Raw genomic sequence first — 15196 nt, forward strand, 5'->3', positions numbered from 1 at the left:
CAGAACCTTAGGCCCCCTACAAAACCTTTCACCTGACTCCATCAACCTCCTGACCCCACCGACACCCCGCACCCCTACCTTCTACCTAAAATTCACAAACCCAATCATCCCGGCCGCCCCATTGTAGCTGGTTACCAAGCCCCCACAGAACGTATCTCTGCCTACGTAGATCAACACCTTCAACCCATTACATGCAGTCTCCCATCCTTCATCAAAGACACCAACCACTTTCTCGAACGCCTGGAATCCTTACCCAATCCGTTACCCCCAGAAACCATCCTTGTAACCATTGATGCCACTTCCTTATACACAAATATCCCGCACGTCCAGGGCCTCACTGCGATGGAGCACTTCCTTTCACGCCGATCACCTGCCACCCTACCTAAAACCTCTTTCCTCATTACCTTAGTCAGCTTCATCCTGACCCACAACTTCTTCACTTTTGAAGACCAGACATACCAACAATTAAAGGGAACAGCCATGGGTACCAGGATGGCCCCTTCGTACGCCAACCTATTCATGGGTTGTTTAGAGGAAGCCTTCTTGGTTACCCAGGCCTGCCAACCCAAAGTTTGGTACAGATTTATTGATGACATCTTCGTGATCTGGACTCACAGTGAAGAAGAACTCCAGAATTTCCTCTCCAACCTCAACTCCTTTGGTTCCATCAGATTCACCTGGTCCTACTCCAAATCCCATGCCACTTTCCTTGATGTTGACCTCCACCTGTCCAATGGCCAGCTTCACACGTCCGTCCACGTCAAACCCACCAACAAGCAACAGTACCTCCATTACGACAGCTGCCACCCATTCCACATCAAACGGTCCCTTCCCTACAGCCTAGGTCTTCATGGCAAACGAATCTGCTCCAGTCCGGAATCCCTGAAGCATTACACCAACAACCTGACAACAGCTTTCGCATCCCGCAACTACCCTCCCGACCTGGTACAGAAGCAAATAACCGGAGCCACTTCCTCATCCTCTCAAACCCAGAACCTCCCACAGAAGAACCACAAAAGGGCCCCACTTGTGACAGGATACTTTCCGGGACTGGATCAGATTCTGAATGTGGCTCTCCAGCAGGGATACGACTTCCTCAAATCCTGCCCTGAAATGAGATCCATCCTTCATGAAATCCTCCCCACTCCACCAAGAGTGTCTTTCCGCCGTCCACCTAACCTTCGTAACCTCTTAGTTCATCCCTATGAAATCCCCAAACCACCTTCCCTACCCTCTGGCTCCTACCCTTGTAACCGCCCCCGGTGTAAAACCTGTCCCATGCACCCTCCCACCACCACCTACTCCAGTCCTGTAACCCGGAAGGTGTACACGATCAAAGGCAGAGCCACATGTGAAAGCATCCACGTGATCTACCAACTGACCTGCCTACACTGTGATGCATTCTATATGGGAATGACCAGCAACAAACTGTCCATTCGCATGAATGGACGCAGGCAGACACTGTTTGTTGGTAATGAGGATCACCCTGTGGCTAAACATGCCTTGGTGCACGGCCAACACATCTTGGCGCAGTGTTACACCGTCCGGGTTATCTGGATACTTCCCACTAACACCAACCTATCCGAGCTCCGGAGATGGGAACTTGCTCTTCAATATATCCTCTCTTCTCGTTATCCACCAGGCCTCAATCTCCGCTAATTTCAAGTTGCCGCCACTCATACCTCACCTGTCATTCAACAACATCTTTGCCTCTGCACTTCTGCCTCGACTGACATCTCTGCCCAAACTCTTTGTCTTTAAATATGTCTGCTTGTGAGATGTCTGCTTGTGTCTGTATATGTGTGGATGGATATGTGTGTGTGTGTGTGCGAGTGTATACCCGTCCTTTTTCCCCCCTAAGGTAAGTCTTTCCGCTCCTGGGATTGGAATAACTCCTTACCCACTCCCTTAAAACCCACATCCTTTCGTCTTTCCCTCTCCTTCCCTCTTTCCTGATGAGGCAACAGTTTTTCTGTAAACATTCACACTGGTAATATAAAAATGTGTTATTAATTTAGCAGGTGATTTGATGATGGACCACACCCTAAACGGGTTTTAAATATAAAGGAGTTCCATTAACTTCTCGTGACTACTTTTTGTGACCCACCAGCTTCTTTAGAAGCACACTAAACTAAACAAATAAATAAATAAAAAGCCACCACAGTAGGGCTGACTGCAGTGGAGGTCATCTGATAATTACAAATATTTCAACTGTTTGTAGGTTCTTCACCAAACGAATCTTGTGAACAGCAACCTCTTCCAAGTGCTTTTCAACTTCTGAGTCATCTCCCTGTCATCTTAAACAGTTATTCCTGGTAAAGTGTTCCACGCATTCAATCAGTTAGAATTAATTGTGGCTATTCCTTCCATATCTAGAATTTTTTTAACAACGATGTATGAAAGTTTTATGTGCCTCCACAGCACAATAAAATTTCTCTTTTATAATGGAAAACATTGGTACCTTTTTGTCTCGTTATGAGCCCCATTTTTTAGTTGTATCCTTTATTGTACACACTATTTTTTTTTTGTACCACAGCAGGAGTATACAGAAAGCTCAAATATTTTCCCTTTAAGTATAATGCACTTCTATATGTTAACAACATCTCGAAAGAAACAAAAGTCTGTGCAATGCATAAATACGGTGTTTTGAGTGGGCTTTCTACTTCGTAATAATTTTATCAGAGGCGTCAGAAAGTGTATTTTTTTATTTATTTGGCTATTTTTCTCAGGTTACGAGAGCTCATATGAACCAAGCTATTCATTCCTAGAACAAGTCATTACATGTGATTTCGTCAAGTCATAATATAATTAGCATTACATCCATTAAAAATATTTGTTTACTATTTTCTTTTCCAATTTAGCAATAAAAAAACTAGACATGTATGGTAATATATAAAAATAAAAAACACACTACAGAGAAAGGCTCAAAACCTGCATAGAACAAAGTAGAGTACCTCAAAGAAGGATCAGATTTAAAATATTGGTTCATCAATTTTACTTCTCAATTCTGTCAGAAACATACTGAAAAAGCTACCAGCAGAATAGTGCACACCTTTCAATACAGTGGTTAAAAAGGTGTTATCCATCTTCAAATTGCTTTCCTGTTTAAAGTTAATTTGGCAAATGCTACATTTGCATTTTTTAATTAGTTCACATGATTAACTGCTAATCTCATGATGAAGTACATTTACAGAGATGGCGGAGTTAAAATTACAAGACACTAGCAGAGTTGTCCCAAATATGACAATGTAAGAGAAAATAATGATGTCATTATTCACATAGCGAAGAAAGCAGTGCGACCTTTCTGCACAGTATCCTGAATGTGATACTTCACCATAGCTTTTCATCTACTTTTCAATCCCATAATTTAAAAAGTTCCAATTTTTCTCATTATTTTAACAGCCTGCAATCATAAAATTTAACTTTTTTTAAAGTTCTGAATGATAAACTGTACATACTTCGTTTCAACACAGTCAGGCAATGATTTGTCCCTGTAAGTCATGAACTGATGTCACTAAAGTCTAACTAAAAGTAAATTTTAGCTGACATGTCACTTTAATTGTTTTTACAATTGTCAAAACCTTTTACCCAGACTGACAGATTCAGATTCATTTATTTTACGATGATTCCTAGACCATAGAACCAACGGCATCGACAACAAGTAATATGATTCACCAATATCTCTATTGTAGAAATCTGCGGTGTGAACTGTACGATATGCGATGACGTCATGGCTGTTAAACTTTTCAAGCCCTGCAACTTTATCGACTTTAGGTCCACGGATGAGGGCTACGGTTACCCAGCCGTTACCATGCTGCAAGGTATCACTGTTGCTAAGGGTGAAGTTAAGAATTCCACCACAGAACACTGATGGACCATGCAGGATGACTTGTGCGCCTACATAGTTCTTGGTATTAATAGAAATATTGTCTATTGATTTATAAACTGTAAGGCCTTCTCCTCCTATAATATAGTGGCATCTTCTATGTGAGCGAACCAATGCTGCTTCTCGAGCAGCTGCACGAAGACTGATGCCTTCTTACCAGATTCATTACTTATATAGAATCAACTCTTGCATCCTTGAGCCCCTGCTTCTCGATGCACATCTACATCGCTCTGTGTTTACAAACAGATGCCTGGACGCGCATGCTGCTAGAGAGACTACAGCATGCGTACGGGATAACACATCACAGCGTCAGCTGAGAACCTGTAGATGACATTTTGTAGCCCTGAATTTAAACTCATTTCCTAACCTAACCTTAACCTCATAATGTGCAATGTACCTGAGAAAAGGGTACTCAATAACATGTGACATAACTATTAACCATACTTGCTTTGGAAACTGGAAATTTGTGGTAAGTTCCTATAGGACCAAAGAGCTGAGGTCATCGCTACTTAATCGAACTTAAACCAACTTACGCAAGGACAACACACACACACCCATGCCTGAGGGAGGACTCGAACCTCTGACAGGAGAGGACATGCAAACCATGGCAAGACATCTCAGACCACGCGGGTAGACTACACTATATGCCTTCCACAATTACATTTGTCATGCGCAAATTTCTCAAGATTAATTTGGTAGACCATTATCCAGTTGGAAAAAGTAATCGCTATTCAGTTAGAATTTGTGAATATCTGGTACAAAGCTATCCTGCAATATGAATAACCTGTTACTGTTTTCAAGAAAAGGAATGGCCTCTAAATTTATCAAAGATGAAATGCACGCAATACTGTTATTCATGATACATTTAACTGCTTATTCAAACCAGCACACAGTTTTTCATATGCACAGTAGACATAGTTGTGGTATCCAATCATTCTGTTCTATACAAAAATAACCTCGATGGACCAAAACTTAGATTCTTGACAAGGATTCCACATATTCAGTTACCACTCACAACATTGGGCACAACTAGGCAGATCACCTTCAATCAGAACATGATTTAATATTAAAATGAAAAACCTCTAACTCACCTTAAAACTTGATAAATTCTTGATATACTGGCACAGTATAGATGAGCTAACCATAAGACAAACTTCTAAAACGAAAATATAATCCTGTAACCATGATAATTGGTATATTTCTGTTCTCTTCCTGCTGCACAACCCTTTCTTCACTTCACACAATTTAACACACTAGCTGCCAAATGTTTTATTTGTTACATGTGATAATGATTCATAATCAACTCGGAGCCCCGGTTTTCAATGCACATCAATTATGATTTCATTTCATGTAACACTGTAAAATGCATTTGTCTTATCTGAATCAAATATCAGTTAACCACGATCGTTTATAATTACAATAATTCTACTACTAGTAGGTGAAACAACTTCATAATGGTTGCACACCTGCATACATAGTGTCCAGTAAGTATTAGGTCTTATTTTTTAGCCACTGAGAAGGAGTACAGTGTGGTGGAATCATCAGCAATGGTAAAGATGTCACTTTAGCGGCGAGATCCAACTCCGCTGCCTCCTACCATTTGAACTGTGTTGATCACATTACTAAGCAGAGGTCCCTAGTGGAGGAATCGACTTTTTGCAACCAGCTGTATGGTGGTGTAGTTTGGGATCACAGGTCTCACGCCCTAAAGCCATTCACCCTGGTGGGCCCTCCTTTACAAGTAATTGACAAGAAAGAATCTTGTCTGTTACTCTAGTTATGTTTTACAGTTTCCTTTCGACTGGCACCTTAGTGTAATATTTAGTGTACAAGGCTGGTATGTTGAAGGTACAGGGTTCACATTCTGTCAGAGCATTTTTAGATTTTTATTTTTAAATTTTTATCAAAATGACTTAAATCATTATTTTTCTTCAATTATTTGGTTCATATGGATTTTTTTTTTAAGTTTCCAATCCCTTGCCATGTCATTTTAACCATGGTATCAACCTTTTTATTTGTTCCCATTTTGTCTTCCCATCATTCTTTTTTTGTGTGGAATCTTTGTCCAGACGGTTTTGATTATTTCTACATAGTAACCTGAATTTAAATCCTTCCATTTTCATTGCCTTATATTTTCATCCATGTTAATGCTGTCACTATTTCTATTCCTCATTTTGCATGAATTTCATTTTATTTGTAATCCCTTCTTTTGTTTCAAACTTCATCAGTATCATTATAATCAAAATAAATATTCCAAAATTACCCTTGGCAGTAAGTTATTTTTTATCAGAGGGAGTATGAGCGAATTATAGTCAATGTTTGACTGCTCCAATGTGCTCAGAATATTGGCCAACTTGCATTTACCAATCACAAACCAGTTGTTTTTTTTAATTTCTAGTTTTGTATTTTCTTCTTGCTTTTTTTTATGCATGTGTGGCATTTAAAATGCACAACAAAGCAAATTCATCAGCCAGCAAAAGTTATGACAAAAGAGAGGAGGAATATTAAGAAGAAATGAAGAGTTTTCATGAATGCCTTTCGCTATGGATAGTCTATTTATGAGGAGAGATATCAATTTTCTGAAAAACCTCCTGTATTTATAAATGCAAATGCCATAGCAATGGGCGAACAAATCACAGAGGAATGATTCAACTCACGATGGATATTATTATTGTTCACAATAAGGAACTCATTTTGAACAGCATGAGGTAAGCCTGTTAATTTTCGGATTTTTTCATCCAATATTAACATGAAAAAATTGTTCTTTGTGGTGTAATCTCAATGATGAAGAAATGGAAATATGTTATAACCCATCCAATATTCTAGCACCTCCATCAACATACATTCCAGTAAAATACAAAGCAAAACCAGTTGCATTCACTGAAACCCATCACAATTATTCACTGAAAAGTATCCAACAAAGTGGTTTCTCTTGTTTACACAGAAAAGAACACTTGAAGAAATTGAAACAAGATGACAAACAAAGATGTGCTAAATTCAAAAAGCTGTTTCTGATATCCAAACATCCAAAAAGTTAAGGATGCTAGAATGTACAACACACAAGTAACAATATGTACACTAAAAAAACACTCTACAGAGATGTCGCCCTACCATATTTATCAGAAAAATTCTCATTCTTTGCAAGTGGTAAGTGGGTGAAGAATTTTGAAATATAAGACACAATAAGTCAGAGAAAAGTGACTAAATTCGTCAGTGTAAATGATGTTGCAACACTTGAAGAAACTGTGGAAGCAGCTGAACAATTCAGAAAACAAATAGAATTGATAATGAGCAGTTACAGTCCAAAACTTGGTATTAATACTAATCAAATGAGTCACAATTACAAATCAACATATCATCGATCACTGTCGTTTTGGGGATCAAGAACAGTTCTGGTACAAAAGAGAAATTCGGCAAACTTGTTCATTCATATATAGTCACCAAGCAGTGCAGTACACACACACATAAAGGAACGTTGTGTGTATCTGTGTTTTTTTTTTTTTTCTTCCGCTGCTTGGTGAATAGATTATTTACATATACATTAAATCATTTTGTCAAAAATTGACTGTTTTCATTGTTATATTCATATGTAGTGCTACATGTTTTGATATTCTTCAGCGAATTGCTACCACACTTGTTCTTATGCATGCAGGTAGTCTGAAATAAATTCTGACCGAGAGTTGCTAAAGAAATTGAGCTTGGAGACAAATGCAGAAATGTGGTCATCACCTGCTCGGCATCAGTAAATTTAATGAAAGAAATGTATAGACAATATTTGAAATCTGTCGAGAAATCTTATGTCAAAGAAAACGATTTTTTTCTTAGTCGTTGGTTCATGAAGTGGTTGGATGGACAACAAATTATATGAGAAAACATTTGTGAATAATACTGGCAAAGCTATGTGCACTGTGAGAATTATTCCTCCAAAGTGTTCTCCACTGTGTCTGCTATGTGCTGTATATTTTTATCATCTGGTGAAAAATATGATTAAAAAACTTCCTGGCAGATTAAAACTGTGTGCCCGACGGAGACTCGAACTAGAGGCCTTTGCCTTTTGTGGGCAAGTGCTCTACCATCTGAGCTACCGAAGCACGACTCATGCCCAGTCCTCACAGCTTTACTTCTGCAAGGTTCGCAGGAGAGCTTCTGTAAAGTTTGGAAGGTAGGAGACGAGATACTGGCAGAAGTAAAGCTGTGAGGACCGGGCGTGAGTCGTGCTTCAGTAGCTCAGATGGTAGAGCACTTGCCCGCGAAAGGCAAAGGTCCCGAGTTCGAGTCTCGGTCGGGAACACAGTTTTAATCTGTCAGAAAGTTTCATATCAGCGCACACTCCGCTGCAGAGTGAAAATCTCATTCTGGTTTCATGATTTAAAAAATTTCCAAGTGCATCCAAGTTACTTCAAGTTAAATATGAAACTGATAAAAGTGAAGATGTAATTAAAATACATTCAATTGTTTACTGAATTGTGTGTGCACCAGGCCAGGTAAGAATTGAAGTTACGTAATGAAATGATAGTATTTCATAATATCAATTAAGTGTGCTTCTTGCCGAATCTGATGAAAAAACAATGTGAACGCAGAAAGGTAGCTTTTATATTTTGTCGATAGTGTGACAACAATTTATGTTTCAAATGTTTAGATGACGACTGCCAATACAAAGAAAGCAAATCTCCCAATGAAAAATAAACTGATCTGACTACTGCATAATCAATATGAAGATTAATAATTATTTTGTTTTTGTTGTCCAACTGATTGATCAGCATTTTTAAACAATTAAATGTTACAAAATATACACAGAAACAATTAAAACAAGATGGACAGATATTCTAAATAAAGAAAGAATGACAGAAAGACAAAATGGGAACAAATAAAGTTAATACAATGGTTAAAATGATGTGGGAAAGGATTAGAAATTTTAAACAAAATTACATTTGAACCAAATAATTGAAGAAGAATGATGATTTACGTAATTTTGATAAACATTTAAAAATAAATATCTACAATGCTCTGACAAGATTTGAACCCTGCATCTTCAGCATACTAATCTTGTATGGTAACCATTGAACTATGCTGCCAGTCGAAAGAAAAGTGTCAAATATCACACTCTACAGTAGCAACTGAAATTCTTTTTCATGAATTAGTTATAAATGAGGACCCACCAGGGAGAATATCTTCCGGGTGTGAGACTTGTTATCCCAACCTACAACACCATATAGGTGGTTGCAAAAAGCCGGTCAGTCAATCTCTCTCTCTCTCTCTCTCTCTCTCTCTCTCTCTCTCTCTCTCTCTCTCTCCCCCCCCCCCCCCTTTCTATCTCTATGCACAAACGTTGTACATCCTACAGTGTCCTTATAACTTCAAATGTGCAAAGATTAATCCAAACATCCAATGTTGTTAATCTTCTTCACATAGACACAGAACATTATTCAAGGACAGCCCATGTAAGCACTGCCAAATTATAACTATGGCACAAAACTGTTTGTTCCTCACTTGCTACAGCTCCACTGAAGATATCTCTGGGATATTGAGTTAACTCACTATTACACATCCAAATAAAATAATTCTCCTTTACCTTTGTTCTTCTCAAGACAAGTCGCGTGGCAAGTCTGGTGATGTTTCTGCTGTTGCAGGAGGTGCTGTTGTGGTAGTAAATGCTGGTGTGTCTCATGCTGCTCCAATGGGAGAGCTTGTCGAAGCAACTGCATGTAGAATTCGTTTTCTTTTGCTACTTCCTTCTGCTTCCTCTGAAAAATATATGCAGTAAATTAAAACACTTGTAAAGGCTCATCAAGCCAAGCTTATATGACAAGATTGCAAATTTAACTTCAGCATTAGAAAAGAGATTTTTCAAAGGCATAAATGCTCCATCATCACACAGTAAAATGTAAACACTAATATGATGAAAAACTATAGTTCTACAAGTAATAGTCTGCAGTAGATCACCCAAAGAAAGCAGGTGTTGACAGATGTGAAAATTACCAAACTATCAGTTTAATAAGTCACGGCTTCAAAATACTAATACGAATTCTTTACAGACGAATGGAAAAACAGGTCGAAGCCAACCTCGGAGAAGATCAGTTTGGATTCCATAGAAATATCAGAACATGTGAGGCAATACTGACCCTACGACTTATCGTAGAAAATAGATTAAGGAAAGGCAAACCTACGTTTCTAGCATTTGTAGACTTAGAGAAAGCTTTTGACAATGTTGACAGGAATACTCTCTTTCAAATTCTGAAGGTGGCAGGGGTAAAAAACAGGGAGCGAAAAGCTATTTACAATATGTACACAAACCAGATGGCAGTTATAAGAGTCGAGGGACATCAAAGGGAAACAGTGGTTGGGAAGGGAGTGAGACAGGGTTGTAGCCTCTCCCCGATGTTATTCAATCTGTATATTGAGCAAGCAGTGAAGGAAACAAAAGAAAAATTTGGACTAGGTATTAAAATCCATGGAGAACAAATAAACACTTTGAGGTTCACCGATGACATTGTAATTCTGTCAGAGACACCACAAAGGATTTGGAAGAGCAGTTGAACGGAATGGATGGTGTCTTGAAAGGAGGATATAAGATGAACGTCAACAAAAGCAAAACGAGGATAATGGGATGTAGTCGAATTAAGTCGGGTGATGCTGAGGGAATTAGATTAGGAAATGAGACATTTAAAATAGTAAAGGAGTTTTCCTATTTGGGGAGCAAAATAACTGATGATGGTCGAAGTAGAGAGGATATAAAATGTAGACTGGCAATGGCAAGGAAAGCATTTCTGAAGAAGAGAAATTTGTTAACATCGAGTGTAGATTTAAGTGTCAGGAAGTCGTTTCTGAAAGTATTTGTGGAGTGTAGCCATGTATGGAAGTGAAACATGGACGATAAATAGTTTGGACAAGAAGAGAACAGAAGCTTTCGAAATGTGGTGCTACAGAAGAATGCTGAAGATTAGCTGGGTAGATCATACAACTAATGAGGAGGTATTGAATAGGATTGGGGAGAAGAGGAGTTTGTGGCACAAATTGACTGGAAGAAGGGATCGGTTGGTAGGCCATGTTCTGAGGCATCAAAGGATCACCAGTTTAGTATTGGAGGGCAGCGTGGAGGGTAAAAATCGTAGAGGGAGACCAAGGGATGAATACACTAAGCAGATTCAGAAGGATGTAGGTTGCAGTAGGTACTGGGAGATGAAGAAGCTTGCACAGGATAGAGTGGTGGTGGTGGTGGTTAGTGTTTAACGTCCCGTCGACAACGAGGTCATTAGAGACGGAGCGCAAGCTCGGGTTAGGGAAGGATTGGGAAGGAAATCGGCCGTGCCCTTTCAAAGGAACCATCCCAGCATTTGCCTGAAACGATTTAGGGAAATCACGGAAAACCTAAATCAGGATGGCCGGAGACGGGATTGAACCGTCGTCCTCCCGAATGCGAGTCCAGTGTGCTAACCACTGCGCCACCTCGCTCGGTGCACAGGATAGAGTAGCGTGGAGAGCTGCATCAAACCAGTCTCAGGACTGAAGACCACAACAACATATGGATAACTAAGCCAACCATAAAGCAAAATCATGGACGAAACAGGACAGTTTTTCTACAACGATGGACTGCTGAGTCTAGTAAACTTCTGCAAAACAGCAGGAAGTTTTGAAACTGTTACTATTCGCACATCTTCTAAAAATTTGGTTCCAATATCACATGTGTTCTATGCTGCTTGTTGAGTTGTCTTTAGTGATTTGCATCACATGTTTATTATAAAGACACATTTGTGCACTGATGAAACAACTGTACTAGACCACATGAGCAAACTGAACTGAGAAGTCTGCATGAATACTATACCAATACTCTAAACCATACATACCTATTATTATTGGATAAGTGATGTTAAATGTGGTATAGATATTTCAAGGATTGCAGCGCGTTCCTAACTGAGGTTTTTCTGAAGAAAAAACTGATGAAATTGAAAGTATTGTGAGATATCTGAGACACGAGCTGGCACACAATATCCTCAACGACTTTCTGCAAGTAATAGTGCTAAATTTTTAATGTGACTAGGTTAATTTCAATACATCAAAGCACCCTGAAACATAGCTGATGTCATAACAGTGACTTAATGAAATTTGAAAATGCACTGGAAAAAGGAAAAAATATTTTTCTAATGTGAGAAAATGTTGGTGGCTGTTAACTGGAAGCATTAGGATATCGTCATGATACGATATATGAAAAAGTGTAAAACACTGTCTCTTAATATGCAGCATTATTGTGCCATTTGTGTAGTGGGTTAAAGCCAAAGGGTGAAATAGCACTCGTGATGTAATAGAGTAATCAGAAGACAATCCCCGACAGTTGGCAGTACTGCTACCAGCTCTCAACTGAAATGCAAACATCTTCACGCAAAAAGAATAGTCGTCTTACGATGCTACAGCAACACTTGCCACAGAGATGTATACAAAATCATGTATGTGATCAGTCGATGTACATACGCGAAGCAGTCTGGCCGAGCCCATTGCAACTGTTATCACAGGTCACACTGTAAGTCAATGTCTGCTCATTCACTGACTGTGGTGACAACAAAAGCAACCTTTCAAATAGTTCCCTGCCAACATATTCCTCAAGTCTGGGCCTGACATGAACATTTTCTGTTCTCTGAGCTCAAAACTATGCTAGCAAGGAAGAAATCTTCAAGCAGAGACATTATTGGAGGCGTAAATAAGTTGAAAATAATTGTTTTTAATTTCTCTGGGAAAAAAAGGTGGAATCTCAAGACCAAATGAGCTGATCTCAGATCAGATTAGTCCAAGACTTTTTCATTCCATCCTCATATATTGCACCTATTTCATACATGTTGTGTTTGAAATGTCAGACAATATGACTAGGAAAGACTATTCAGATTATCCTGGTTAAATTAAAAAATGAAAGTATTTTGAGAAGATTACAATAGTAGACACAAAAAATGCATAACTACAGTCAAATACTTATACATTTCTATTACTTTTGTAAATAAATAACTGACAAATAAAAAGGGTATTGCTGTAACAAAAAAGAGAAAATGTGCTACTGACCAGATACACAAAACAAAAATGATTCCTAAATAGTGACTCAACATCTGTGCCTAACCTACATCTCGAAGCAAATAAGATGGTTACCTCTGAAATCAAACCTAGTCTCTCTCTCTCTCTCTCTCTCTCTCTCTCTCTCTCTCTCTCTCTCTCCCTCCAACCCTGCTCCCAATCCTGCACCACTGTTGCCATTTTAAAGTGGATGAGCCAGGCACAAAACATTTCCTGTATACCCTCCCACCACCTCCAATTACTTACTTCTATCAACAGATCACTCCTTCACAACATGGTATCTGAGTGACCTGCCATTCCTTTCCAACATTCCCCAACATACCTCTCTCTCCTTCCTAAGAAAGAAACTAAATTTCCTGAGCATGAGGTAAAGTTTTCCCCCCTACTTTTATGTGTGTCTACAGTAGCACTTGAAATTTTGCCTCTTTAAGGTTTGATTACAGCCATTCTGCCTCCAAGTAATTGAACGGTATTTTTCATCATATACTCCAAAAAGAGTCAAACGCTACAATAAATCTTCTCACATATACCTCAATAATTCACTAGGGCAATAACATTAGAGAAATTTGGGCTTATGTCAAGTCTTATTATATAATGCACCATTCATGAACAGAAAATCTGATGAGATGGGGGGGGGGGGGGAGCGGGGGGGGGGCGGGGGGCGGGGGGGGGGGGGGCAGGAGATAATTCTGGTACATAATGGACTATGTACTCTCCATCATACCCCATGAGGCTGAACACAAATGTTGATAAAGGCATCTTGAATATTATTGTCACAAGTCACTGCTGTCATCAACACAAAAAGGATGTTTTATTCTGCTACAGAGATTTAGGAATTTCCACACTGTGTTGGAATTTGTTGGGTACTCAGCTGCAGTCTTCATTGCACAAGGAATTTATTTTATTTTTTGTCTATTAAGGAGTTCCCAAAATTAATTTATTTGCATCCTGGTTTTCAAACGCAAATAAATAAATTTTGTTAGGTGCTTGGTACAGAAGGCGATATTACTTACACAATACTAGGCAGGTGTATGTACAACATCACCTTGTGAGTATCTTCTTCAGGAAAACAAACTTTACACATTTTTACATACTTAATATGCACCTTATGGTAAATATATAAATACCTGCCGCATTCGGTATCCAACGTAGCTCTTAAATCCAAATCCAAGAGTCACGACTGGGTAGCCAATGCTAAAAAATTTTTAAAAATTATGAATGTTGGTTTTCATACATATTGAGTGACACATGAGATGTCATTGTATTTGTTTTATAAATTGTATATTTATTCTGGTCAAGCACATTCATGTGAAAGTAACCACAACAGTGCACAAATACCCTTAATGTCCAAAGTTTCCCACATGTTCACAATTTTACCTCTTAGATCCTTCAAGTGTCATTTTTATATTGGTGATAGCTCTACAACACAACTAACAGAAATCATTCATTCACACTAATGTAAGTTTCAGCAAATCACCAACTGTTACATAACACATCATCTTCCTAGCATGCACAATCTCCACTCTAGTGGGCTTGATTTAAGTAGTAAGATTGAATGTACAATAAACTGGCAAGTTCACAATCCAAATGTTACAGTTGAAATTTTCAATATAGACTTATCATCTCTATCTAGTGTTTAGAATCCAATTTTATATTCAGGTGCAATAGTTTATGACAGATTGCACATATGCATCAGGCAGGATATTGGAAATCCCCCGTTATTCAAAAACAAAGTAAAACAGACCCTACTAGCCACTCCTACATTTTATGAGAATATCTGCAAGTTCTGATGAACATTAATGTTCATATTACACAAGCTTTTAACCAGTATATAGATAGCTAATGTCTTCTGTGCAGAGTCGCATAAATGCTTAAGAGAAAGTAAGCACCTCAAAAAAAGTTTTGCATTACTATGGTTCCGAGAGTTCTGGAACCTGTACAGAAAATTGGACTAGAGATCAACATAATCATCATTTCCACCCTTTTTATTGCTCATGAAAACCACACATTGCATGTAGTACCACCATACAGTGAGACCTTCAGAGGTGATGGTCCAGATTGCTGCACACACCAGTACCTTTAATACTCAGTACAATGTCCTCTTGCATTGATGAATGCCTGTATTCGTCATGGCATACTATCCATAAGTTCATCAAGGCACTGTTGGTCCAGATTGTCCCACTCCTCAACGGCTATTTGGCGTATATCCCTCAGAGTGGTTGGTGGGCCACATTGTCTATAAACACCCCTTTTCAA

The 15196-nt window shown here is 38.8% G+C and overlaps 1 protein-coding gene across 1 annotated transcript in view; it reads right to left on the minus strand.

Moving 5' to 3' along the window:
- LOC126263172 (macoilin-1) overlaps nucleotides 1–15196 on the minus strand; it is a 153376-nt gene that overhangs the window by 96896 nt on the left and 41284 nt on the right. The window contains exons 5-6 of the mRNA XM_049960219.1: nucleotides 14068–14134; nucleotides 9459–9630 (exon numbers count right to left, since the gene is read on the minus strand). Coding sequence (XP_049816176.1) covers nucleotides 9459–9630; nucleotides 14068–14134 — 239 coding nt within the window. The remainder of the gene's footprint in view (nucleotides 1–9458; nucleotides 9631–14067; nucleotides 14135–15196) is intronic.

Source organism: Schistocerca nitens, chromosome 6 (assembly GCF_023898315.1).
Source record: "Schistocerca nitens isolate TAMUIC-IGC-003100 chromosome 6, iqSchNite1.1, whole genome shotgun sequence".
In the NCBI taxonomy this organism is placed as follows: domain Eukaryota; kingdom Metazoa; phylum Arthropoda; class Insecta; order Orthoptera; family Acrididae; genus Schistocerca; species Schistocerca nitens.